The sequence below is a fragment of the Mesocricetus auratus genome, unplaced genomic scaffold, assembly GCF_017639785.1.
Source record: "Mesocricetus auratus isolate SY011 unplaced genomic scaffold, BCM_Maur_2.0 Super-Scaffold_100010, whole genome shotgun sequence".
NCBI lineage: Eukaryota > Metazoa > Chordata > Mammalia > Rodentia > Cricetidae > Mesocricetus > Mesocricetus auratus.
In genome coordinates, this window is record NW_024429194.1 from 17,124,002 (window position 1) to 17,148,398 (window position 24,397).

Sequence of the window (24,397 nt, forward strand, 5' to 3'; positions counted from 1 at the left end):
CCTCCTTGCTTGAGGACCCTGTGTGGCACTGATCATGGTTCTGCTGTGACTGTGTCTGTGTGTCTCTCAAGACTGTCCCTTCTGGTCACCGAGAGCCAGGGAGCAGCCTCTTTTGGCTCGGGAACCTACCCCAGAATACAATTGTGACCACTTGTACCAGGGACATGGACATAAACAGGTCACCATTATCTGCTAGGAGGTGCATTCCTAGTGGTAACCTGGTAAGAAGTGGTTCCCCAGCCTTGGTAAGAGGGGGGCTCTCCAGCCTTGGTAGGAGGGGGGCTCTCCAGCCTTGGTAGGAGGGGGGCTCTCCAGCCTTGGCAAGAGGGGGCTCCCCAGCCTTGGTAAGAGGGGGCTCCCCAGCCTTGGTAAGAGGGGGCTCTCCAGCCTTGGTAAGAGGGAGCTCCCCAGCCTTGGTAAGAGGGGGCTCTCCAGCCTTGGTAACAGGGGGCTCTCCAGCCTTGGTAAGAGGGGGATCTCCAGCCTTGGTAACAGGGGGCTCCCCAGCCTTGGTAAGAGGGGGCTCTCTAGCCTTGGTAAGAGGGGGCTCTCTAGCCTTGGTAAGAGGGGGCTCCCCAGCCTTGGTAAGAGGGGGCTCTCCAGCCTTGGTAAGAGGGGGCTCTCTAGCCTTGGTAAGAGAAGACTCCCCAGCCTTGGTAAGAGGGGGATCTCCAGCCTTGGTAACAGGGGGCTCCCCAGCCTTGGTAAGAGGGGGCTCTCCAGCCTTGGTAAGAGGGGGATCTCCAGCCTTGGTAACAGGGGGCTCCCCAGCCTTGGTAAGAGGGGGCTCTCTAGCCTTGGTAAGAGGGGGCTCTCTAGCCTTGGTAAGAGGGGCCTCTCCAGACTTGGTTAGAGAAGGCTCCCCAGCCTTGGCAAGAGGAGGCCCTGCAGCCTTGGTAAGAGGGGGCTCTGAGGATAGCTGCCCAGTGTGCTCCAGGTCTGAGTGTTTGCGGGACAAGCAGAGCAGGGAGCTGGGGCTCAGGGGGCCTCTCAGGTGAATGTGACAATCAGGGTGGACGGCTGAGGATATGGGCCTTCATGGTCATGAACTCAGGTTCTTGTTATGTGTTTGTGGGTGTCTGACTTTACGAGTGGGGTTTCTTGTAGATTCATTTGAAGACAGCGTTATGAGAGTGTGTTTGGGGAGTGAGCGACATCTGGAAACTGAAGACAGTATCCCCGGCCCCGGGAAAGGATCTGTGTGCAGGCTCTAGAACAAGGGGCTCTCCTCACAGGGCCACACTGAGGCCGTGCAGGCAGCTGAGGGGCCCCACTTGGCTCTCCCACATGCAGTTTGACACAGTCAGAGGAGATGCCCGACCAGCACTTTATTGACTGTTCCCAAAGGCCAGTGGCCTGTAGACCGCAGTGCTTTTGGAAGGAGACTACGGTCCGTGCCCACAAGGTGCCATCTGTGGGAAGACGGGCAGCTTCACGCGTTCCTTCCCCCCTCGTCAGGCTGCATGAGGAGCTTTGCTGTTCCCGGCACAGTGGCCTTGCGATGTCTTTTGTCTCCCGCTAGACTCTCAGTCCCTTCAGAAGGGCATAGTCTGGTGGAAGGATGCTCACAGCCTGTTCTTAGGACAGTGTTGCAGGGCCTCTCTCAGGGCCTCGGCCACGCGGTCCACATTCTCCATGGTGGCATTGTAGCCCAGCAGGCCAATCCGCAGAACCTGGTGGGCACGGAACAGGCAGATGTTAGCCTCTGTTTGCAGCCCCTTTCCTGACAGGAGCTGGTCAGGGTAGGGTACATTTACCACATGAGACCACCATCCATCTGGTATGCAGGAGGGAAGTGGCCTCATGCATGCTGCCCAGGGCTAGAGCCAGCTTCCCTTCTGTACCCAAAACGTAGGGAAAGCTGAGGGATTGAGCCAGGGATTGCCTCTCGGCACTCAGAGGGGGCCTGGTAAAGCTGAGGTGTGACCTTCCTAGTGTGTGGGGAGGGCTGAGGATATTCTACCCGAGGTGATGGTGCTGTTCTAGGCCTTGCAAGTGACCCAGCGCAGGTGGGGACTCAAGGCCGGGTGTCTAGTGCCTCTGGCCACAAAGCCCTGGCGGTCCAGAAGCCTCCTCACCTTCTCCTCACCACCTCCTCACCTTCTCCTCACCACCTCCTCACCTTCTCCTCACCTTCTCCTCACCTTCTCCTCACCTTCTCCTCACCTTCTCCTCACCACCTCCTCACCTTCTCCTCACCACCTCCTCACCTTCTCCTCACCTTCTCCTCACCACCTCCTCACCTTCTCCTCACCACCTCCTCACCTTCTCCTCACCTTCTCCTCACCTTCTCCTCACCTTCTCCTCACCTTCTCCTCACCTTCTCCTCACCTTCTCCTCACCTTCTCCTCACCTTCTCCTCACCTTCTCCTCACCTTCTCCTCACCTTCTCCTCACCTTCTCCTCACCTTCTCCTCACCTTCTCCTCACCTTCTCCTCACCACCTCCTCACCACCTCCTCACCTTCTCCTCACCACCTCCTCACCTTCTCCTCACCTTCTCCTCACCTTCTCCTCACCTTCTCCTCACCTTCTCCTCACCTTCTCCTCACCTTCTCCTCACCTTCTCCTCACCTTCTCCTCACCACCTCCTCACCACCTCCTCACCTTCTCCTCACCACCTCCTCACCTTCTCCTCACCTTCTCCTCACCTTCTCCTCACCACCTCCTCACCTTCTCCTCACCTTCTCCTCACCTTCTCCTCACCTTCTCCTCACCTTCTCCTCACCACCTCCTCACCTTCTCCTCACCTTCTCCTCACCTTCTCCTCACCTTCTCCTCACCTTCTCCTCACCTTCTCCTCACCTTCTCCTCACCTTCTCCTCACCTTCTCCTCACCACCTCCTCACCACCTCCTCACCTTCTCCTCACCACCTCCTCACCTTCTCCTCACCTTCTCCTCACCTTCTCCTCACCACCTCCTCACCTTCTCCTCACCTTCTCCTCACCACCTCCTCACCTTCTCCTCACCACCTCCTCACCTTCTCCTCACCTTCTCCTCACCACCTCCTCACCTTCTCCTCACCACCTCCTCACCTTCTCCTCACCTTCTCCTCACCACCTCCTCACCACCTCCTCACCTTCTCCTCACCTTCTCCTCACCTTCTCCTCACCTTCTCCTCACCTTCTCCTCACCTTCTCCTCACCACCTCCTCACCTTCTCCTCACCACCTCCTCACCTTCTCCTCACCTTCTCCTCACCACCTCCTCACCACCTCCTCACCTTCTCCTCACCTTCTCCTCACCACCTCCTCACCTTCTCCTCACCACCTCCTCACCACCTCCTCACCTTCTCCTCACCACCTCCTCACCTTCTCCTCACCTTCTCCTCACCACCTCCTCACCTTCTCCTCACCACCTCCTCACCTTCTCCTCACCTTCTCCTCACCACCTCCTCACCACCTCCTCACCTTCTCCTCACCTTCTCCTCACCACCTCCTCACCTTCTCCTCACCACCTCCTCACCACCTCCTCACCTTCTCCTCACCACCTCCTCACCACCTCCTCACCTTCTCCTCACCACCTCCTCACCTTCTCCTCACCACCTCCTCACCTTCTCCTCACCACCTCCTCACCACCTCCTCACCTTCTCCTCACCACCTCCTCACCACCTCCTCACCTTCTCCTCAGAGGGCCCGAGGCCACCAGCGATTTCAATGTTGAAGTGATCCAGCACATAGCTGACGATGTGCCTCCAGTTGTAACCAGCAGGCACAGTCACGGTGGTGATCGTGGGTAGCCGGAGTGCCTGCAAGAAGGGCCAGGCTCAGCCACATAGGCTGGGGCCCTGCATATCCTCCAGGGCCATTCACACCCTCTATGATGATGCTCAGGTGGCTTGACCTGGGCTGGTCTTTAGAGTTCTAAGGAAGGGCCAGAAGCTTGCCACTCGGCTGGTGGCCACTGCAGGGCTCCCTTGGCAGGGAATAGGGGCCATCTGGAGATTTCCAGGAGCCCAGAGAGGTTGCCCCCAGCTTTGGGAGACTCTTCAGGAGTTCCACTGTTACACAGCACTTGATCTCACCGACTGAGCATGGCCTTCCCCTCCCCATTGGACTGGTGCCTGGGTCAGTCGGTGGACACCACCTTAGGCCTTTGGGCTCCTCACCGGGTCCTTCACAAAGAGCTGCAGGCCCAATTCCTGCAGGCGTTGGTGCAGATATGCTGTAGCCTCCCTGTGCCGCTGCCAGGACTTCTCCAGGCCCTGTGGGAGAAAAGGTGGCCATGGCCAGGAGACAGGGTGGGAGGCCTTCCTTGAGATGGTAACGCTCTGTAGCCTAGGGGTACTGGGGCAACTTCTGGAGCCCCAGGCCCTGAGGAGACAAGAGGGTCTACGCTGGGTCAGCTTGAGGAAAGGGTATTTTCTGGGTCTGGGAGGGAGAGAGGTAGGTACCAGCCTCCAGTGGGTACCCAGTGGACCCTGGGGAGACAGGAAGGACAAATTTCAAAGTGTAGCTTGCCACTAGGGGAGCCTGGGATTTCTGGCTACATAGGTGTGGTATTGTCAGTCAGGTCCTATTCATTCTGACCCTGAACCTCAAGAAAATGTGATGTGTGACCGCGAGTGACTCCCAACTCTAGCCCCGCAGTGACTTCCAGGTCCCATCTTGTCATGCAGCAACTGCTCCCCACTGCCCGCCAGTGATGCTCTTCTTCACGGTACACTGATCCACGGGCAAATGCTGCCAGAGCCCACTGCGCGTCCTCTCTCCCCATACCCTTCCTTCTTCCGTTTTAGGGGCTCAGCATGTAGCCCAGGCTAGCCACAAACTCTTGATCCTGAATCAACATCTAGAGTGCTGGGATTACAGGAAGGCCCCCCTGACTTCTTTCCCTGTCCTAGCCCATGCTCCACAGGGACATACCCCCAGTTCAGAGCCTGCCCATGCTCCACAGGGATGTACCCCCAGTTCAGAGCCTGCCCATGCTCCACAGGGACGTACCCCCAGTTCAGAGCCCCAGCCAGGGAGACCCTCTAGACCATGGGTCACCATGTCTCTAACCCATTCCTCATGCAGCGATTTTATGAGTGGTCCTAAGAACGCAAACGTGGAAGACACAGTCCAGGGGCTCATCCTGGCCTCTGGTGGCTGGCAGTGGTCTATGAGGGACATCAGAACCCGGAGGAATGAGGCCAGACTTTGGCAGTTTGTGCTGTCATGTGTCCTGCACAACCTCCCGGGCCTGTAGTCACACTTCATACCCACTTCCCGAGACTGGACTTCGCACTGGACACACGCACCGACCTAGTCACACCCAGCTGGCCTGGGACCTGCGCATACGTGCAGAGTGCCAACCCCTTCTTGACTCTGGTGAGTGCTGCATTGGCCAAGTGTGTACCCAAGGCTTGGGTGGAAACTAGCTTGGCTAGCAGTACAGGAGCCACAAGTGGTGTTGGCTTGTGTCTGATGGTAGGTTTATCATGAAACCTAAGGTAGCAGGGCATGGTGGCGTAAGCTTGTAATCCCAGAACTTGGGAGGTAGATGCGGGAGAATTGGGAATTTAAAACTAGCCTGGAACTCAGATACATAGCAAATTTGAGGCTAGCCTGGGCTACATGAGACTTTGTCTTAAAAAAAATATCAGAGAGACTATGGACACCCCCATGGAGGGCCTCACCCTCCCTGGGGGAATGAGGGGATAACGGGGGGGGGTTTGGGGGAGGGCACGGGAAGAGGGGAGGGAATGGGAGAGGGACCTGGAACTGACTTGTGAAGCAACCTTGTTTCTTATCTAAATTTAAACTGGAAAATAAAAGAAAAAAATGTGATAAAAAATGTCAGAGTATCCTTTTCTTGCTCAATCTGGCTCTCTGGCCCATGCGATACCTCAGATATAATAAGATGGAGTAAGTATAGGCCCTGACCTTAAACTTAGATTTTCTAGCTTCCAAAAACTGTTAGTCAAATAAATTCAACTATAAACTACTCCGCCTATGGCTCTCTGTTAGAATGACACAAACAAACTAGGATAACCATTGACTTACCAACCAGTGGCTACATATACCCCCTCCCTAAGACCCCTCTCACCATCCATCCTCTCAGAGACCCCACTCTATTTGGGGGAGCCTCCCTCTTTCAGCCTCCCCTGTGCTCTGCTCAGAAACTGAAGGGTCAGGCAAGAGTGCCTCTGGGGCTCTGTCCCCCCAGTCTGCCCACAGTTAGCGCTCCGCCCTCCTCGTTGAAGCCGTTCCTTCCCCGGCCCTCCTGGGGAAGAGCACCATCTTCCCAGTTACATCACAGCTCTTCCTACGGGAAGCCTGGGCCTGCTGGCAGCGTCACTGATGTCTCTGAACCCTGGGTCTCCTTTCTCCAGAGCAATCTAAAGGGATCTCGGGAAGGGGTGAACCGCACAGGCACCCAGTCTGAGGTGCACACAGGTCAGAGGGGCTTCCTGCTTGTCCCTTTACCCTCCTCCTCCCGTCTCCCTGGGCTGAAGTCCCTCTATTACCTGCTCTGAAATGAGTGCCAGGCTCTCCCTCAGGCAGTATAAGCTGGTGACAGGTGTGGTGTGGTGAACTCTGGGAAACAAAGAATAGAGCTTGGTCCAGTGTCACGGAAGGGACTAGGCCAGGAGCTGACTGCGCCACCCCAGCAGCTCAGGCTCTATGGCAGGAGCCAATCATTTCCCAGGGACACTTTCCTGCTTCAGAGTCACAGCGTCAAGGGTTCCAGGGAGGGAAGGCCCACGCAGGGTTTGGCAACATGTAGGAAAGATGGGGAAGGAACAGAGTTGATCCCCTTCCTACCAAGACACCATGTCCCTGTGAGGCCAGCACTAGACACTTTGTACCCACTAGTCTAGAGACCATTCTGGTTCCCTGTCTTGTGTTTAATACAAAACCTCCCGGGATTGTGAACAAGACGGACCTTGAAATCTTCAGTGAACCTTCCAAGAGGCCTGGAACGGGAGGGTATAGCGGAGCCAGGTGCAGAAAGTTGATGGAGAACGAGATTATGGAAATGGTGGTGGGGTGTTTATTGGAACTGAGTCTCTGGGCCAGGTGACAAGTGAGGCCTCAGTCTAATGGCTAACACAGGAGGCTCCAATTAGAGCATGGAGGCTCAACCGCACAGAGGCATGAGATGGGGCTGATAAGGGGTTGGACGCAGGGAGGGGAGGACTCAGGGAGGGGAGGACTCAGGGAGGGGAGGACTCAGGGAGGGGAGGACTCAGGGAGGGGAGGACGCAGGGAGGAGAGCAACCACCCTACCACCCTCATCCCTGGCCCCGCCCCCACACTCACACTCTGGTGTTGCCCTCACAGCCCCACAGTTTGGCCAAATGCATGATGTCTGTGTAGAAGGAGACCGGCTTTGTCTTCCGAGAGTAGACCTTGTGTCTGGGCAAGAGAAACCCATGTGAGTACTTGTCCCTGGTTTGGGGCTGTCCTGTGGTACAGATGAGGGTGCAGCGGCAGAAAGCCTATTGTGGAACTTGTGCTCACAGGAGCTTGTGAGCCTATCCGGGCTGCCAACCCTCTGAGATCTGAATGGATGTGACATGGGCACCTAAGGCCACTGCTCTACCATGCTTAGTCTCTTCATTTCTTCCTCTTCTGCCCATGGGTTTGTCGTTTCTTGGGGAAACTGAGGCCCAGGCTTGGGTTGCACACTGCTTTCCCAGGCGGGATTCCCTGACCCTTCCCCTCTCTGCTGAACTTCCTTTCTTCCTACAAGGCTCCCAGCCCCCACTATCCCTATGACTCCACTGGTGTCCTGACCACACCTACATCAACTCGTTTGGGTTGGGACCCAAGGGCTGGTTGCAGCTGATGGTCAGTCCCCGCTGAGGTCTCTCTCCATGACCCTGTCTCTCCCTCCAACCCCCACTGGCCTGGCTCAGGATCTAGAACCCAGGAGGCCGAGATGATGGCGGAGTGAGGGGTGGCTTGTGTCTGTCTCTGGCAGGTCCTGGGCCGACTGCCGGAAACTGGTCTGGGGTCGAAGAGTGGGTTGGTTACTCCTTCGCATGACAGTGGGAACCTCCAGAAGGTCAATTTCTGGCCCTGTCCACAGCCTAGGCCCTGGGATGTGTTCACCTGCCCCCCCCCGCCCCCCCGCCCCCACACACTACCACCACCCTATGAGCAAGCTTTGGAACACATCTTGTCTTTTAGGACATCCCAGCAGGGTGAGCAGGGAGAGGTTTCAGCATGGAGCCCTTCCCTCCCTCCAAGGGCCAGCTGCACCCTTCTGCATCCATGCCCCGAGGTGAGGACCACTCACTTGGCCTTGTCACTGAAGGAAATAAGGGAAATCCCTGGTGGGGCATTCAGGACCTTCTGGGAGCCAGAGTATAAGATGTCGATGCCTAGAATGGATAAGGGGGTGTCTGAGATCCCGCAGGAACTGATCAAATAAGTGTGTTTGTCCAGTCCAGACCATGTCCTGTGACTGGGGGATGGAGATTTCATGGATATGTGGAAACCAGGAAGCGTATGGGAGAGTCCTGCTTTCAGATCTCATCTCTGTTTTATTACACGTACGACCTCAGGCCGGAGCCTCTTAGCATGGCTTCTCCAATCCTGTGCCTGGCCAGGCCTGGGCCCGCTCCTTCTGCAGCTGGAGTCCCTCCCAAGTACCCCCAGAGCAGCAGCTGTCTCCTGCTGCTCCCCCACAGCCTGTCTGACGCCTGGCAGAAACTCAGGCTGTCATTCACTTCGGAGTCTGTGTGCCCCAGAGCTGTGGCGTACATGTGATGTGCCCCAAAGGCTTACGTGTTGAAAAGTTGTTGTGGAATGGAAGGGTTGTGGCCTCTAAGGGGCCGGGCCTATTGGGAAGTGATTGGGTCACTGCCTGTCATCAGGAATTGACCCTGCCTAGTTCTCAGGAAAGGGCTGTTATGAAAGAACAAGTCTTTCCCTTCCTGGTCACTGGCTTCTCATCCCACCCTGTGATAGCTTCCCCCTGTTTACTGTGTTGCTATCTTCCGTGAGGTGATGCAGCCAGGACTCGTGCCAGAGACCTTCCATGCTGTTTGGACTTTCTGCCTAGCAAACTTCAAGCTACACAACTTCTTTTGCCAGGGCCTGTGGAGATGTTGGTAAGCCCAGTTAGGGTCTGGGCATGGGCCAGGAAGGGTCCTACTGAGCCCTCTGTAGCCTCAGGGTTTGTTGGTGTGTGTGACCTGGAATATGAGGGCGGGGTATAGGGCATGCTCTCACCTTGCTGGTCCATGTGGATGGGGACCCCGCCCAGGGATGCCACAGAGTCCACCAGGAATAGGCACTGGTACCTGGAGGAGTCATGGGCATTGAGGCAACACAGTGAAGCTGGAGGGATCCTGCTGGGAGTTCAGATTTCAGCCCTGGCCTGGGTATCTGGTAGGCGTGCGGGAGGGGCTTGGAAGTATTTGGATGGGCAGCTAGGAAGCAGGAGGGGGTCCCTCTCACTCCCTACACAGGGCTCCCTCCATGAGGCAGCTCCTTGAAACCAGAAGCAGCGGTGGGGATGGGCAGGTATCTCTACTCTCCCTCCATGAGGCAGCTCCTTGAAACCAGAAGCAGCGGTGGGGATGGGCAGGTACCTCTACTGGGGCCTGGGCCATGCACCAGATGGCTCTGCGAGAGACCTCTCAGAGAGAGATAATGGTCAACCTAAGTAAGCAACCAGGGTTCTGAGTGCCAAGAGCCAGCGTGGGCCCCGGTTACCTGGCAGCGCAAAGGTCTGGGCTTCCCTCTACCAATAGTTACACACCTGGCCGTGTGCCACAAGCACGCCGCCTTTGGAGGCCGGAGGCCGGCTCAAGTAACAGTGAGTACGTTGCTAATCCTCTTCTACTCAGGTTTTCAGGCTTGAGCCCCATAGTCCAGTTAGGCTTCATGCTCAAACTGCAAGGACTCTTGCATGAGGGGCTCTTTCAGTGGGGCCCTGCCCCTATGAGGGCCACATCCCTGAGGACCAGGGTGGCCCTGCCATGGTAACCCTCTGTGGCTGTGGAGAGGTCCTCTTCTGTCCTGTGGTCAACTCTACAGACAGCACTGCTGGCTTCCCGAGGAGCTACCAAGTCCCGGAGCAGGTCTCCTGTAAACCCCTGTTTACAGGAGTGCAGGCAAGGGGCAGCTTTGGTATCTAGGGACTCTGAGTGAGGCGGGAGCAGGCTTGGAGACGCTGGCCCTGGATCTCCAAGGTCAGTAACACTGTGGTGGCATCTGCCTCAAGGTCACTTGGTCCTACTCAAGCCCCTGCATCCTCACCAAAAAAAGCTGACCATACGCATTCAGCCTGGAGCAAACGCCCCATGCCATGAAGCGGCCTGGAGCAAACCCCCCATGCCATGAAGGAGGGAAGGTGAACGGACATTTGGGATGCCTTGCCATTGTCAGCCCTGCATCTCCCTGCCAGCATCATCCAGCCAAGCTACAGGCTTTGCTCTGCCCTGGGACCACCACCCTTGTCCAGACTCACCTGTGGCAGAGCTCCCCGAAGCCATCAAGGGCTTGCATCACACCGGTGGATGACTCCCCGTGGGTCAGGAACAACAGGACTGGTTTGTGTCGAGCCAGGCCCTGAGGGACAGAGGTGACACCTGTGAGCAGACCCGATGGGGACCTCTGCCTGCATCCGCCAGCCCCTTACAGAGGGACATGGGTGTGTGAGGACAGGGTCAGGATCGTCCACATAATCTCAGCTCCCTCCAAAATGGAACAGGTCCACTTAGAAAGCAAGAATGAGGTGTGCCTTGACCCCCTCTGTCAGTGTGTGCTGACGGGTGGAAGGTTTGCTAAGAAGAAAGAGTGGCCAGCATGTTGTCTGGTCTGTAGGCTGAGGCTGGCCTGACCCCACAGGGAGGAGCTGGCACCTGGAGTTTAGTAACAAATTGTACCTCCCTGACTCCACACACTGAAGCCACACCGGCCCTGCCCATAGCCCTGCACCTCAGACTCTGTTTCATTTTCAGACAGAGGTAGGCCTCCCACCTGCTCTGAGGTCCTGGCTCCTCTCCTATGGCCAGTCCTAGTCACTAAGACAGAAGCTGAGCAGGCCACAGGCCTCAGCATCAGGGCCCACCCCTTCCCGCGACGACTCAGTTCCCAGTACCTCCTCTACCTCCCGCAATGTGTAGTGTTCTCCGGGTTCCTTGATCATCTGGTGCACACGGGCTCCTGAGGACAGGGCCAGAATGGGTAGAGAATAAGAAACGGGGTGGGGGACCCCATCCATGTTGGCTCCCAGGTGGCTGTACCACAGAGGAGGTTGGAGCATGTTTTGTGAGGGGGTTGTTTTTCTCATGGGTGCAGCACTGTCCCGGCCGCCAGGGCTTTGAGGAGTTCCTCCTCAGGCTGTGGTACCTGAGGCTCCTGGCAGCCTCTGTGCATGGATAATATCTATAGAGGTCACTCTGAGCACCGCAGGGGGTATGGGTTCCCACCTAACCCAAGTGTAGTTCACAGACAGCTCACCCAAGTGTAACTCACAGAGAGTGCACACTGTTTGACAGAGACTGAATGAAGGGTGAGAAGATGAAGCAGGGCTCGACCTTGTGGGTCTGGTGACACCAAGGAACCAAGCATCTGCCCTGCTTCTTGTCTCTGAGTCCCAGGCCACGTGCACCTGCTCACCGCCAGGGTCCTAGCAGGGGAGGGAACTGAGCCACCCAAGTCTCCGTGAAGGGCAAAGAGGAGTCTGGATGACTGATGTCCCCTTAGGGCCCTAGCCCTGTCCTACTCTGGTTACTTTTGAAAATGGTGGCCTAGGGGATGGAGAGGTTCAATGGTTAAGGGCACTGGCTGGTCTTCCAGAGGACCTGGGTTCAACTCCCAGCACCTACATGGCGGCTCGCAACTGTCTATAACTCTAGTTCCAGAGGATCTGATACCCTTAACACAGATATACATGAGGGTAAAACACAAATGCACATTTTAAAAAAGAGGAGAAGGAAGGAAGGAAGGAAGGAAGGAAGGAAGGAAGGAAGGAAGGAAGGAAGGAAAGAAGAAGGTGGTCTAACAGCAATTGGTGGGAGTCCCACCCCCTGGGTTCTCTGGTTGTCTGTCAACACTGTGACCATGCACTTGTGAACCATGCAGGCCATTTGCAAAGGCCAGGGTCTACCAGGAAGTCTGGGAACATGCCTTCCCTCTTCTGTCTCAGACTACAGAAGGAGAACTGTTCCTAGTCCACGTTTTTACCTATGAACAAGGCTCTGAGATTTGGGGAGGGAGTCAGTCTCTTAAATTCCAGTCTTCCTGAGTCCCGCCCCCCAGAGAGCTGCTGGGGCTCAGACCTGGGGTCTCCCTGCAGCACTCCCTCCATGCATTCCAGAAGCAATCATATTCTAACTCCGGAAGGTCAGTCTGCTCTCATCTGCTGGGGCAGGGAGAATACCTTGATGCCTGCCTGGAGGAAGCATCACCTGGGGTTAGGGCCACAGTAAGGAATACCCAGCAGGGAAGCACAGGCCTGGTCTGTTGGAGATAGCTTCTGGATTCCCCCGGAGGCCTCTGGAGGGATAACATGGGAGGGTGGTGGTAACAGTGTGTCATAGACTACTCTCTCCCTTACCAATGCGCTCAGCAATGTCTGCAGCCCGCATTCCCCAGATGCCATTGGCTCCAACTAGAAAGGAGTCCCCAGGCTCTAGGAGGTTGAACAGGGCAGTCTCCATGGCACAGTGTCCTGAGCCGCTGACAGCCAGTGTCAGGGGGTTCCTGGTCTGGAACACATACTGGATGCCTTGCTTGATCTCATCCATGACCTAGACAGTGGGCACACAGGTGAGACCCTTTCCTTTGCCGGTCACCACCCCCTAAACAGAGGCTGTTGCCACCAAGGCCTACCTGAAACATCTCTTTTTGCATGTGGCCGATCATCCTCAGCCCCCCAGCCGCCAACACTCGGGGAGCCAGGTTGGAGGGCCCTGGCCCCAACAGGAGCCGCTTAGGAACTGACAGGGGCTTGCTCAGGGCCTCTGGAGGTGGCACCAGCAGCTGATGAGAGCCCATGGTCCGTACCCAACCCGCCGCTCTGGCGTCCAGAGCCACACTGGTCTTTGTCAACATCCGGAACATTTCCCAGCTAGCTCTGCGCTGAACTCAGAGGTGAGGCCTGGTTGATGAGTCCCTGTTGCTCCTGCCCTTTTATTGTCAACTTAACCCTGATCGATGTTTGTCCTTCAGGATGGACAGGACATTGGAGGTGTTGAACTTTCTGTAGGGGGCAGGGAACCTCTGGTGTCTCGTCAAAGGATAGCAGTGTGATGTCACACCCTGCTCCCTGGGTCCCCACGCAGCCCAGCCAGGGATGTGAAAGTTTCTTGAAGAGTCAGAGAGTAAGTGCCTGTAGGACCAAAATATTGCAGTCACCCACCTGAGCAGTGGGTCCCATGGCAGCCAGGGTGGGTGTGGCTGCATTCCAATACAGCCTCATGTGTTTGGAGCTGCCTGTATGTGCGTGGTGTAGGACTAACCCTCTGTAGTGTGGGTTAGTCCTTCTTGTGAGTTCCCGTTCCACTCATGCAGGAATTTTGGCAGGCTTAAAGAGAGAGAGAAAAGAGCTCTGGAAGTTGGGTATGGAAAAATGGAATGGGTTAGGGGGAAATTGAATTGGAGGAGAGAGGAATTGATGGGTTTGGTCAAAACACATTACACACATGTAGGACTTTCTCAAGTAATAAAAAAGGGTCATTTCCTAGGTCAGAAAAACCATCAATAAATCTTTTAAGAATACTTCAAAGACAAAACATCATATGTTTTTGTTTTATGTGTTGATAACTAAAAATGGTACATTGCAGACATATATTTATACTGGTAGGCAAATCTGTCCATTGAATCTCAGAGGTTAGAGAGGAAGAGAAAATAAAGTAACTATTTACAGAATTTTTACAATGTACTAACTAAAATGTTTTGTTCATATGCTGCCTTCCAGTGAAGGAATATCTTTGTCAAGAATGTGTGTGTGCGTGTGTGTGTGTGTGTGTGTGTGTGTGTATTTCATTCACATTCACAAAAACAAAATATGGGGCCCAGAGACTGTAACTTGCTGACCCTGACTTGGCTGATGGGCAGGTGCATTTCCACAAGTGTGTGTGTGTGTGTGTGTGTGTGTGTGTGTAGATTTCACCATATCCTCCCTCCCACAGTGAGACCCTGCACAGAGACATGGAGACCTCCATCTTTCTACACGCACTGTCCCTTGGAGACACTGCATGGAGACTGGTGCCTCTCAGGATCCCCTTCGGGGCTGGAGAGATGGCTCAGTGGTTAAGAACATTGCCTGCTCTTCCAAAGGTCCTGAGTTCAATTCCCAGCAACCATATGGTGGCTCACAACCATCTGTAATGAGATCTGGTGCCCTCCACTGGCCTGCAGACATACATGCAGTACAGAACACTATACACATAATAAATAAATAAATCTTAAAAAAGATCCCCATCCCCTTCAGACAGTTACCCATATGACTATGCCCTCACAGAGGTTATACTCATATTCACACATTAACTCTCACAGTCATGCTCACACACAGACTCACACAAGTCACACTCACACACACACATACACACACACAGACTCATACACATTCCACATACTCATATACAAATTCTCACACTCTTATTTAAGTGCTAACTCACACACACTGACTCTCACACTGTTAAATAAGTGCTAACTCACATACACTGACTTTTGGACATAGGGACTGGACTTCCCACATTTCCCCCTGTAGGAAATCTCTTGAGTCAAGTTCACTCATAACCAACCAGGTCTCACATAGCTCTCTCTGCTTGCCAGGCCAACATTCAGGAAGAATAAATGAAAACTGGGGGGTCTGGCCTTTAATCCCAGCACTCGGGAGACAGAGGCAGGCGGATCTCTGTGAGTTCAAGGCCAGCCTGGTCTATAGAGTGAGTTCCAGGACAGCCTCCAAAACTACAAAGAGAAACCCTGTCTAAACAAAAACAAAAACAAGAACAACAATAACAACAAAGAAAAAGAAAGAAAGAAAAGAAAAAGGGAAAGAAAACACTGTTTCTAAAGAGGAGGAACCAGCCTAAACTGAGGGTCCTGGAAAGTATAGAGGCTACATAATCCCCCCTCCCTGCTTTGGTAAGGTCCTGCCCCAGTATGGCAGCATGAGAGGAGGCAGGGTGTGGACCAGATTTGCTGACAGCAGTGGTTATCTCTTCATGGTGCTCAGGGGCTGGGCTGTAACCTCACTGGACCCAAGGCCCCTCTGATGGGGCAACCCTGGGCTTTGACAGCTGAGGCCGCATGCATTCAAACACAACAGGAGCCAGCACAGTGTCCGGGAAACAGTGGTGCCCCAGGGACCTGCTCCTGAGCTGGACAGAGAACAGGGTACAAGGCTGACTCATCAGGTTCATCCCATAGCCAGCCTGCCCAAGCCTCTGTCCGAGCTTCCAAGCCGCAGGTCATCCCCTTCCTTCACCCCGAGTGTTCTCAAGCCATCGTCACCAAGCCCCTAGACTTAGTGTTATAACTGACTTCGGAGCAGCCCCCTCCGTCCCCCGCTTGCTAAGGGACAGCACCCTCACTCAGGTCAACTTCTCCTGTAGCCTCCGAGCCTCCTCCTTCCTCCAGTGCTCCTCCTCTGGTCCATCAAGCCCTAACCCCAGCGATTTTCTGGACTATTGTCTTTTGCTAGCTCTTTGGGTCTTGGGTGGCTTTGTCCCTTTTATTTCCCCCACGTTCTCCTCTGCTCATCCAGCAGGCACATGTGGCTCCTGCACAGAGTGGGTGGTCTTTCTGCCTGGGATGCGAGCCCCTCTCTTGGCTCTGATCCCTCTTGGAATCCTGGGAACCGTCCTTCCCCGGAACTTCTCCATGCTTTCGGATGCCCTTCTTCAGGTCAAGGGCACCTCCTTCAGGCTGTATGTGTGAATGTGATGCCACGCATTTTCATACGTAAGTGTGATACCACGCCTTTACCACCTGTCCCTCCCTACCAGGACCCCCTCACACACACTGTGCAGCTCTGTGTGTCCAGTATGGCTCCTGGGGCACACAGAACATGAAGGATCACTCTGAGGGGTTCGGGTGCAGCCCCTCTTGAGCCAGGAGGGTATGTACCTTGTTCATGGCTGAAGCAGGCTCACCTGTGCTGACAGAGCCAGGAGCCAGGGGAGCTGTTGCAATCCCGGGAGGGTGTTGTCACAGGCTTCACACTGATTGGGAGCTAGGGCACAGACCACAGCAAACATCAGGGCAGGTAACGACCTAGGTTTCCCTGGAGATAAGGGCCATTTGGCCTGGCAGCTCCAACTTCCACGTCAAGCTGGAAGAAGCATCCTGGAGTCGATGTGTCAAATGGGAGCCAAAAGTGTGTCACAGATGGGCCTTGACCCACCGAGTGCTCAAGGATGGGTGTGTCAGATCCACACGAGAACCTGGGTGTCTGAGGGGATCCAGTAGGGTCCTAGTTCTCTAAACAGAGTCCCCAATGGGTGCAGCCCTTGGCACTCCATACCATGGTCTGAAACAGTGAAGACAGCTGCTCTGGCCTGTGGGTCCAGAACCTGTATAATAAAGTAGTATGCTCCACGACCCTAGCGTGTGTCACATAAGCTACAGTGTCATCTGCTCCTGGTGTGTCTCTTACTTCCTTTCCAGGCTGCCCGCTCCTACCAATATCTCCAAGAGGCACTGTTCTGTGACATCCAGACTGGAGTCACAGACCATGGAGACCTAAGAATTTATCTCGATGACAGCCAGTATAAATGTATGTCTGCAATTAACAATATTTAGTTATCAAGATATAAAAACCAAAGATATACAATAATTTGTCTTTAGAATCTTTTAAAGATTTGATTGATTTTTCTAATCTAAAAGAGTGACTTTTATTCTTTGAGAATTGTATGCACTCAGGTGATGTGCTTTGATCAAATCGGTCTTCTTCTCTCCTCATCTAATTTCCCCCTTATTCCCCTTCCAAACCCACAGCCTTAGCTGGAGGGGAGAACTCGCTGTGTCTTCCAGTCAGCTGATGGCTGAGCAGCTCTGCAGAGGGCGAGAGTCCAAACCCAAGGTGCCCTCTTCAGGTTAGGATCTGTGACAGACGCTGGTCTTTGCCAAGTGTGTGTCCCTCAGATTCAGTCCTGCCAAGCAGCCTCTGACCAGATCCACCAGTGGCCAATGTCCTGGTCACCTCTGGGGTTTGACACAGTTTCCTCACCTGTACCTGGTTGCTCAGGACACAGAACACTCAGACATGAAATGTGGGCACGCATGCCAGACTCCGCATGGGAGAGAGGACAGTGGATGGCCTGAAATCCAGGTGGAAAAAGGAAAAACAGATCTTTTCCAAACCGTGGGGTCACATCCTGATTTAGGGTCCCCGGGTAGATGTCAGGGGTCCAAGGGTATGGGACATGGGATGAGTTGGAGGGAGAATAGGGAGGGAAAAATGATGTGAACACAGTATTCACATGTAAAGTTCCAAGAAGGTGAATAAAAATTGTTAAAAGACAACTTAAACCTTAAAGAGAGACTTGCGGATCACATCACCCTGAAATGATGCTTATTCCTCACGCCACCTTCGACAGCTTGAAGGCCTTTGGGGCATCCCTCCCTGGGCAAGGAGTAGGATCCTCCTAAACATTGGAATCTCTGGAGCTGGGATATTAGAGGTTTTCCAGGAGGCCACCAGAGTTCCTCTCCCTGAGCTTCCTGGACTAGGCATGTTTTCATGGGTGTGGCCTTAGCCTACCCTGGGAGTCTGGCTTCCTAGGACAGGGAATCCTCAACCCCATCCTTAAGATCCTCCCAAGCTCCCCACCTCAGGGGCTGTGAAAGGAGGCTCACAGTGTGGCTGGGAAGGCTTCTCACCCTGAGAACTGCTACCCAGGAACTGTAGAAGATGGGCAATGTGTGCTCCCTCTGAAACAGCAACACCCCGTGGCCACACTGCAGCAACTGTGCGTCACACACCCACTTCCTCACAGGCTAACAGCCTTCCTGCTCCTTTTAAAGGCAAGGGGAGTTCCAGGCAAATGCATGAGCGTTTTGCACAGACCTTTTAAAAATCACTGTGACACATAGGAAAGAAACAGTTTGAAGAGTTTTTCTCATGGTTTCATCCCACAGTCAGCTGGCTTGGGTATTTATTTCTAGGCCTGTGTGAGGCAGAACGTCCTAATCGCCAGCCGGGAGCAGAAGAACCTACTCACACTACACAGTGACCGAAGAAACGGGGAGACGGACCGAGAGGGACCCAGGAAAAGACAAAGTCCCCGGGGAACATGACCCTGTTGACCTCCAAAGGTTTCCATCACCCACCAATGGATTGATCCATTGATTATGTCAGAGCTCATGATTCAAATTCCACTCAATGACTGGGGTCTAGTGCAGGCAAGCCCTCAGCCTGTGGGCATTTGTGACATGAGGGCACTTCCAAACCATGACATGGAGGGACACAGAAAGGTCCAAAGAGGACCCGCACCTGTGCCAGCCCTGCACACAGTGCCTTGGCCCTGGCACGCGGCTGCAGATCCTAAATGGACTTGCGAGAGGGCAACCTGGGAAGCTGGACACAGACCTTCTGCGTGAGGAATTCTGAGCCGGCGCCAGTGGACTCTGGCAGGCGCAGTCCATAAGCAGACAGATGTGTGAGGCCGTGACAGGTGACGCGGCTGCTGCGGGGAGGAATGGGGAGCCTCACCTCACACTGACCCAGCTGGGTTTGGCAGACAGAAACATCTGGAGCAGAGTAAGCTGGACAGAGAGGCAGTTACATGGCCTTCACTCTTGAGGCAACAGGCCAGGCTCTGAGCCAGGAGTACACCTTCACGATGAGGACTGTCAGGGGCTTGTGCCTCCAGCAGAGTCACTCAGAGGAGTCCAGGTGGCTTTGATGGGTTCAAAGCCGGGGGGGTTGCTGGTGGGCACGACTGTGGCGTTTAGATGCTTTCTGACCCCAAAGCGTGGCTGTGCCGCTGGTCTCCCAGAGCCCTCTCATTCAGTGCTCTACGCATCATCCTCACAGAAGCTAGGAGCGACTTTCTCACATAGGAGTTACCCCAGACCCACCTGGCCAGTGGCCTAGTGCTCACACAGTTTACAGATTCTACCGGTGCTGCCCAGATGGCCCCAGATAGATCCTTCTGGCTGGTCCTGCAGCATGACCGAAGCCCAGCTTCACTGACAATCTAGCCAGACCCTGGGCACCACACAAGTGTGGCTGCTTCTGTCACCTTGGCATTCTCTCCCTGACTGGGACACTAACCGTGTCACTTGTTAATCCATGTCCCGTGGCCAGCCTCAGCTGGATAAGGGTTCGATTAGAGCACGTGAGATGTGCTTGGGGGGGTCCCCTTGTTCCACAGTGGGGAAAGGGATGGCGCTCTCCCCTGTGTCAGGACTTGGCTCTGTGCTAAGTGAGCCACGTCTCTGAGAAGAGAGGCATTAGGTGGGAGCTTCCTTGGACCAGTCCACCTGGCCCAGTGCAGCACACATCCCTGAGTGTCTCCTGTAAGAACTGAGAGTCCAACCATTCACAGTTACAAACACCACAGAATTGGAGTACCACCCATCCTGTCAGCCGCCTCCACAAACTCTCACTGTCTTGCTGTCATTATTTCTCTGCTTGTAACACCTCCTTTGGGTTTTATTTAACTTTGCTGGGAGGTGGGGGTTATAACAAACCCTAGACAATGAAATAGACTACATTAAAAAAAAGAGCATTCTTACAGATCCTTGATGAGGTTAGCATCAGCTTCACAAGCCTGAAAGCAAATCATGTCCTCTAAGTGTCTGTTCCACAGACAGATTTCCCCAACTGTCTGTATAAAAAGTATCTTTTGAAACCTGGGCTGGTAGAATCAGGATTCAGACGCAGGGTGGGCTGTGTTACTGGATTTGGTCTCTTCTGCTGTGTAACACTGGAAAACTTCTCTGATTTTAACTGGGTTCGGGTCAGCAAGTGGAACAGAGGTCCTAGCTCCTGAGCTCACGGTGGGATTGGCCTCTGCACTTACAGATGTCCTAGGAAGCAGAGAGCAAGGGATGGACTCACACTGCTGTTCAGCTCCTCCCTCCGCTCACAATGCCTAGGTCTATTCAGGAAATGTCGATGCAGTGGGCATGTCTTTCAACCCCAACCAATGTTTGTTGAGGGCAGACTTAATGGGTTGGTTTGGGAAGATCCACCCACTGTGGGCGGCGCCATTCCCTGTGCTGGGATCCCAGACTGTATACACAGGAGGCAGAACTTTCTGGAATTCTTCTCTCTTGGCTTCTTGACTGTGAATGTGATGTGACCAGCTGCCTCAAGTCCCTGACACCATGCCTTTCCTCCCATGGTGGACTGTAGCCTGGAACTGTGAGGTAAATGAACCTTCTATAACAATGCTTTTGTCAGGGTGTGGTGGCTTGAATGCAATCCGCCCCCATAGGCTCATAAGGAGTGGCACTGTTAGTGGGTGTGGCCTTGTGGGAGTAGGTGTGGCTTTGTTGCAGGAAGTTGTGTGTTTCAGTTCACTTCCTGCTGCCTGAGGATCAGGATATTGAGCTCTCAGCTCCTTCTCCAGCACCATGTCTGTCTGCATGCTTCTATGCTTCCCACCATGATGATAATGGGGCTGAATGTCTGATTTGTAAGCCAGCCCCAATTAAATGATTTCCTTATAAGGGTTGCTGTGGTCATAGTGTCTCTTCACAGCAAGTGAAACCGTAAGACACAGAAGATTTCATCGTGGAGACACCTCATCACGAACCTCTTGAGAAAACTGGATCAAAGGGTCTATCCTTTGGTCTTAGCATCCACAGTGGACTCTCACAGCATCCCTGTGCTCAACAAAGCTCGACTTATGTCTGCAAGCTCCCCTTAGCTTAAATACGTGTTTGCTTCTGTTTCATCCATCTCCCACGTAACCTGTCTGAGGAAGGCTGCCGCATGTATCCGCCCCATTGGTGACAAGGGGGTGGGGATTCCTGTCATCTCTACATTGCAGTCACAACCAGCTCTTGTTGCAGGGTGGATAAGATTTCCTGAGCATGGAGAGGCCTAAGACAGGTTAGCAAATGGTCCCAAGAATGATGTCCCCCTGGGATAGGGGGCAAGTATGCCAGTGTAGACAGGAGAGGAGATCCATGGGTTTCATAATCTCTCTTTCTGCTTCTGTTTCCCCACTAGGGAGAGACATCCAGACATGAGGTGTCTACTTGAGTCAAAGCCTGAGATCTATAAAGCCCTCTGGCCCAGAGGAGGAATCAGCCCTGCCAAGAAGCAATTTACCACGCTGCCTGGTCAAGAGCCAGCCCCAGGAAGGGGGCAGGTGTGTGGGTGAGGCTGGGATAGTGTTCCTGTCTCCCACCCTGCTGCCCTTGGCCCTGGCCTCCACAGCCAGTGTCGTCTCTCAGAGCCTCTGTCACCGCCAGAGCCGACACCTCCGGTCTCAGAGCTGGAAGAGTAAGAGACTCGACACCAAGCAGAGGTCAAGATTCAAGCCCATCAGCCACAGTCCGGGGTCACAGGACCCAGCTAACCTTTATCTGGGAGGGTGTCCCTGCTCAGCTGCTAGAACCTCAGACAAGGCATGTTGGCTGCCACAAATCAGAAGCAGGGCCCCAGGACCCCTGGGAGAGACCCTGATTAGGTCCATTTAGAAAGGAATGGCCACAAAACTCCCATGGGAAGCACAGTTTCCACATGTTCTAGACAAATCGGAGCGCCCTGTCTCCAAGTTCTGCAGGTCCTGTTTGTCACACCTCACAGACTCCAGAAGATGACCTCCAGTCCTCCACACAGGTGAAGACACAGAGGTCCAGGGCAGGGCTGGGACCTTCCCGAAGGCATCCCGAGAATGGGGTAGAGGTCAGCTAGGGTAACCTGGATAGTGCTGGAATGCAGACTGGACCTCTCCACTTGAGACTTGGAGTTCTGTGCATGCCCTGACACTGTTTTGACAATGAGTTGGGGCTTCCCATCCTCAGGAGATGAGTTTCCAGTCACTGCTGAGATACCCCTCCCCCAGGAGGACATTTGGACAGTGAGTGGCAGGCCCAGTAGGCGTTAGCCAGGTGGATGTACTGCCTGTAGACCTGGATCTCCTTCCTAACATGTCACCTCTTTTACCAGGTGTGACGCAGGACAAGCTGCTTGGAGCTCCCTATTGGTGGGCTCAGACCATCACTGCGTTCCAGCCCGAGTCTTTTCAATTCCCTTCCATCATTCTCACCCCAGGCCTTGCCTCAGTTTCCAGGATTCCCATCGAGTCCCCTGGTCTGTCCCTTCTTGCCTCCCCTGCCTTTCCCCCCTTCACACCTTGTGATTGTAGCTGAGGAGGAGGGGGAGGGGGACAGCACTGGCCCTGGAAAGCAGTGATCATTGACACCTGGAGAATGTCTCATGACCCACAGTACCATCCTCCATGGGCTGGTCGCCCTTAGACATCCTCCTGGGAAACAAAACAAACAGGAATCGATCCCTAAACTCCTTCTTCCAAGGTCAGCCTTTCTCCTGCCAAGATCTAAGAAAAGACTTGGTTCCAGAGGCTTCTGCTGGTGGTTTGGTTCTGCAATGTCACCGTCTGACCTGTGAGGTCCCATGGAACCCTTGTGTGCTGTGTGTGGGTGGAATCGGCACCCAGGCCCTTCGATGGAGCGCTTCCTGGTTTACACATACGGAGAGATCAAAGTGGGAGAGACAGAGCTCTTCCCAAAGCCAGGAAATATCTGGAAGGGGGCAGGGCTCAGGTAGGCCCTTCCAGGGAGGAGGGGGTTCCAGTGTGGACTCTGAGGAAAATCACTTCCTGGCTCCGTCGAGGAGCCTTAAAGGGGGAGGGCAAGAAGCTCAGCGCAGATGGACCCGGAATTGCCAACATAGCCTTCCACAGGGCTGGTGCTGACGGCCATTCTGACCAGTGACCGCAAGAGACCCCAGGGCACAACCAATCCCCTGACAGCTGGGCCTCTGAGGACATCTGATGGAGTCTGATTCCTGTCTACAGATGAGGGGGCCAAGCCTGTGGGGAGGGGATGCACCCAGCTTGCCCCCCACCCCCAGCAGCTTCCTATTTCTGCCATAAGTTGATGCGACATGTGCATGCATGACATTTATTTGTTGTTAGATTTATTCTGTGACTTAGGGAATTCCATTGCCGTTGTATATACCCTGCCTCCCGCATGTTCATGTGTCAAAACGTTTTGAAGGTTTCAAAACCATACACACATCACCAATTCAGCAAATGTTAAGGTTTCCTCATTTTTGCATCAGAGCCCCCTCGCCACTTTTTACTTTGTGTAGTAAAGGAAACGGTTGTCAGCTGCTGCAGTCACCAGCCAGTTTACACTGGCAAGAGGAAAGACAAACGGATCGATGGAGCAAAGTTTCTCAAACAGACGCAGCAAAATGGGCAGGCCCTTTGGGAGTGACGCTGTGAGAGGGAGAAAGACGGCTTCAGTGAGGGGGTGGAGCTTCGCCATGCCCTGGTCTGCGTCCTTGGTCCCCACACTGAAGCCAGAGGACGCCGCTGAAGGACATCTTTGTATACTCAGAGACCAACAGTCTCTGTCTCTGTCTCTGTCTCCGTCTCCGTCTCCGCCTCTCTCTCTCTCTCTCTCTCTCTCTCTCTCTCTCTCTCTCTCTCTCTCTCTCTCTCTCTCTCTCTCTCTCTCTCTCTCTCACACACACACACCACACAAAAGAAAAAAAAAGCACTGGAACTAACTGTGAAAGAAGAAAGGTGGGTTTCAGTAAACTAAAAACTTCTTCACCAAAAGCGTCATTAACAGAATAGAAAAGCCACAACATGGCCCAGCTAGATGCTCGGCAGGCAAAGGCACCTATCACCTATCAATCACCTATCACCTATCAATCACCTATCACCTATCAATCACCTATCATCACCTATCAATCACCTATCACCTATTAATCACCTATCAATCACCTATCACCAAGCTTGATGGCCTGCACTCCATCCTCAGGTTCCACACAGCAGACGCAGAGAACTGACTCCTGGGAGTTGTCCTCTGACTGTCACATGTGTGCTGTGTGTGCACATGTGCATACCACAGAGAGACATAACAAAATGCATGTAAAATGTAATAAAAGTTACTTAGAAACCACAGACTGGTAGAACTATTGATAGCCCAAGTAATCAGTGAATGCATTATATCTAGAATTTGAATCTTGCAATTCAGACTTATAAAGACAAATGTCCAGGCAAGGTAGCACATGTCTTTAATCCTAGCACTCAGGAGGCAGCGCTGATCTGGCAAATTTCTGTGAGACTGGCCATGGCCATGGCCACAGTTAGATAGTGAGACCCTGACTCAAAATAAAAAGGAAGAAAAAGATTAAAAGACCGGTGTTCAACCTTATGTTTGCAATGGGCAAAATCTTGAGCAAGTCTTTCACACAAAGAATATTCATGCACAAATGAAAAGATGTATATGAAAAGGTTCTCAGTATTGTTGGCCACAAAAAAGTCTCAACCTTCTTAGGAA

At 53.7% G+C, this 24,397-nt stretch overlaps 1 protein-coding gene across 1 annotated transcript; it reads right to left on the bottom strand.

Moving 5' to 3' along the window:
* Positions 1 to 1,313: 1,313 nt before the first annotated feature.
* On the bottom strand, positions 1,314 to 13,033 carry Agxt (alanine--glyoxylate and serine--pyruvate aminotransferase). The gene is made up of 11 exons (XM_040752772.1): positions 12,779 to 13,033; positions 12,504 to 12,696; positions 11,043 to 11,107; positions 10,410 to 10,510; positions 9,167 to 9,237; positions 8,229 to 8,313; positions 7,247 to 7,342; positions 6,451 to 6,520; positions 4,108 to 4,203; positions 3,619 to 3,747; positions 1,314 to 1,673 (listed from the first exon to the last, which is right to left on the bottom strand). The coding sequence occupies exons 1-11, from the start codon at positions 13,007 to 13,009 to the stop codon at positions 1,566 to 1,568; spliced, it is 1,245 nt and encodes a 414-aa protein (XP_040608706.1). The 5' UTR covers positions 13,010 to 13,033; the 3' UTR covers positions 1,314 to 1,565.
* Between the last annotated feature and the right edge of the window lie 11,364 nt (positions 13,034 to 24,397).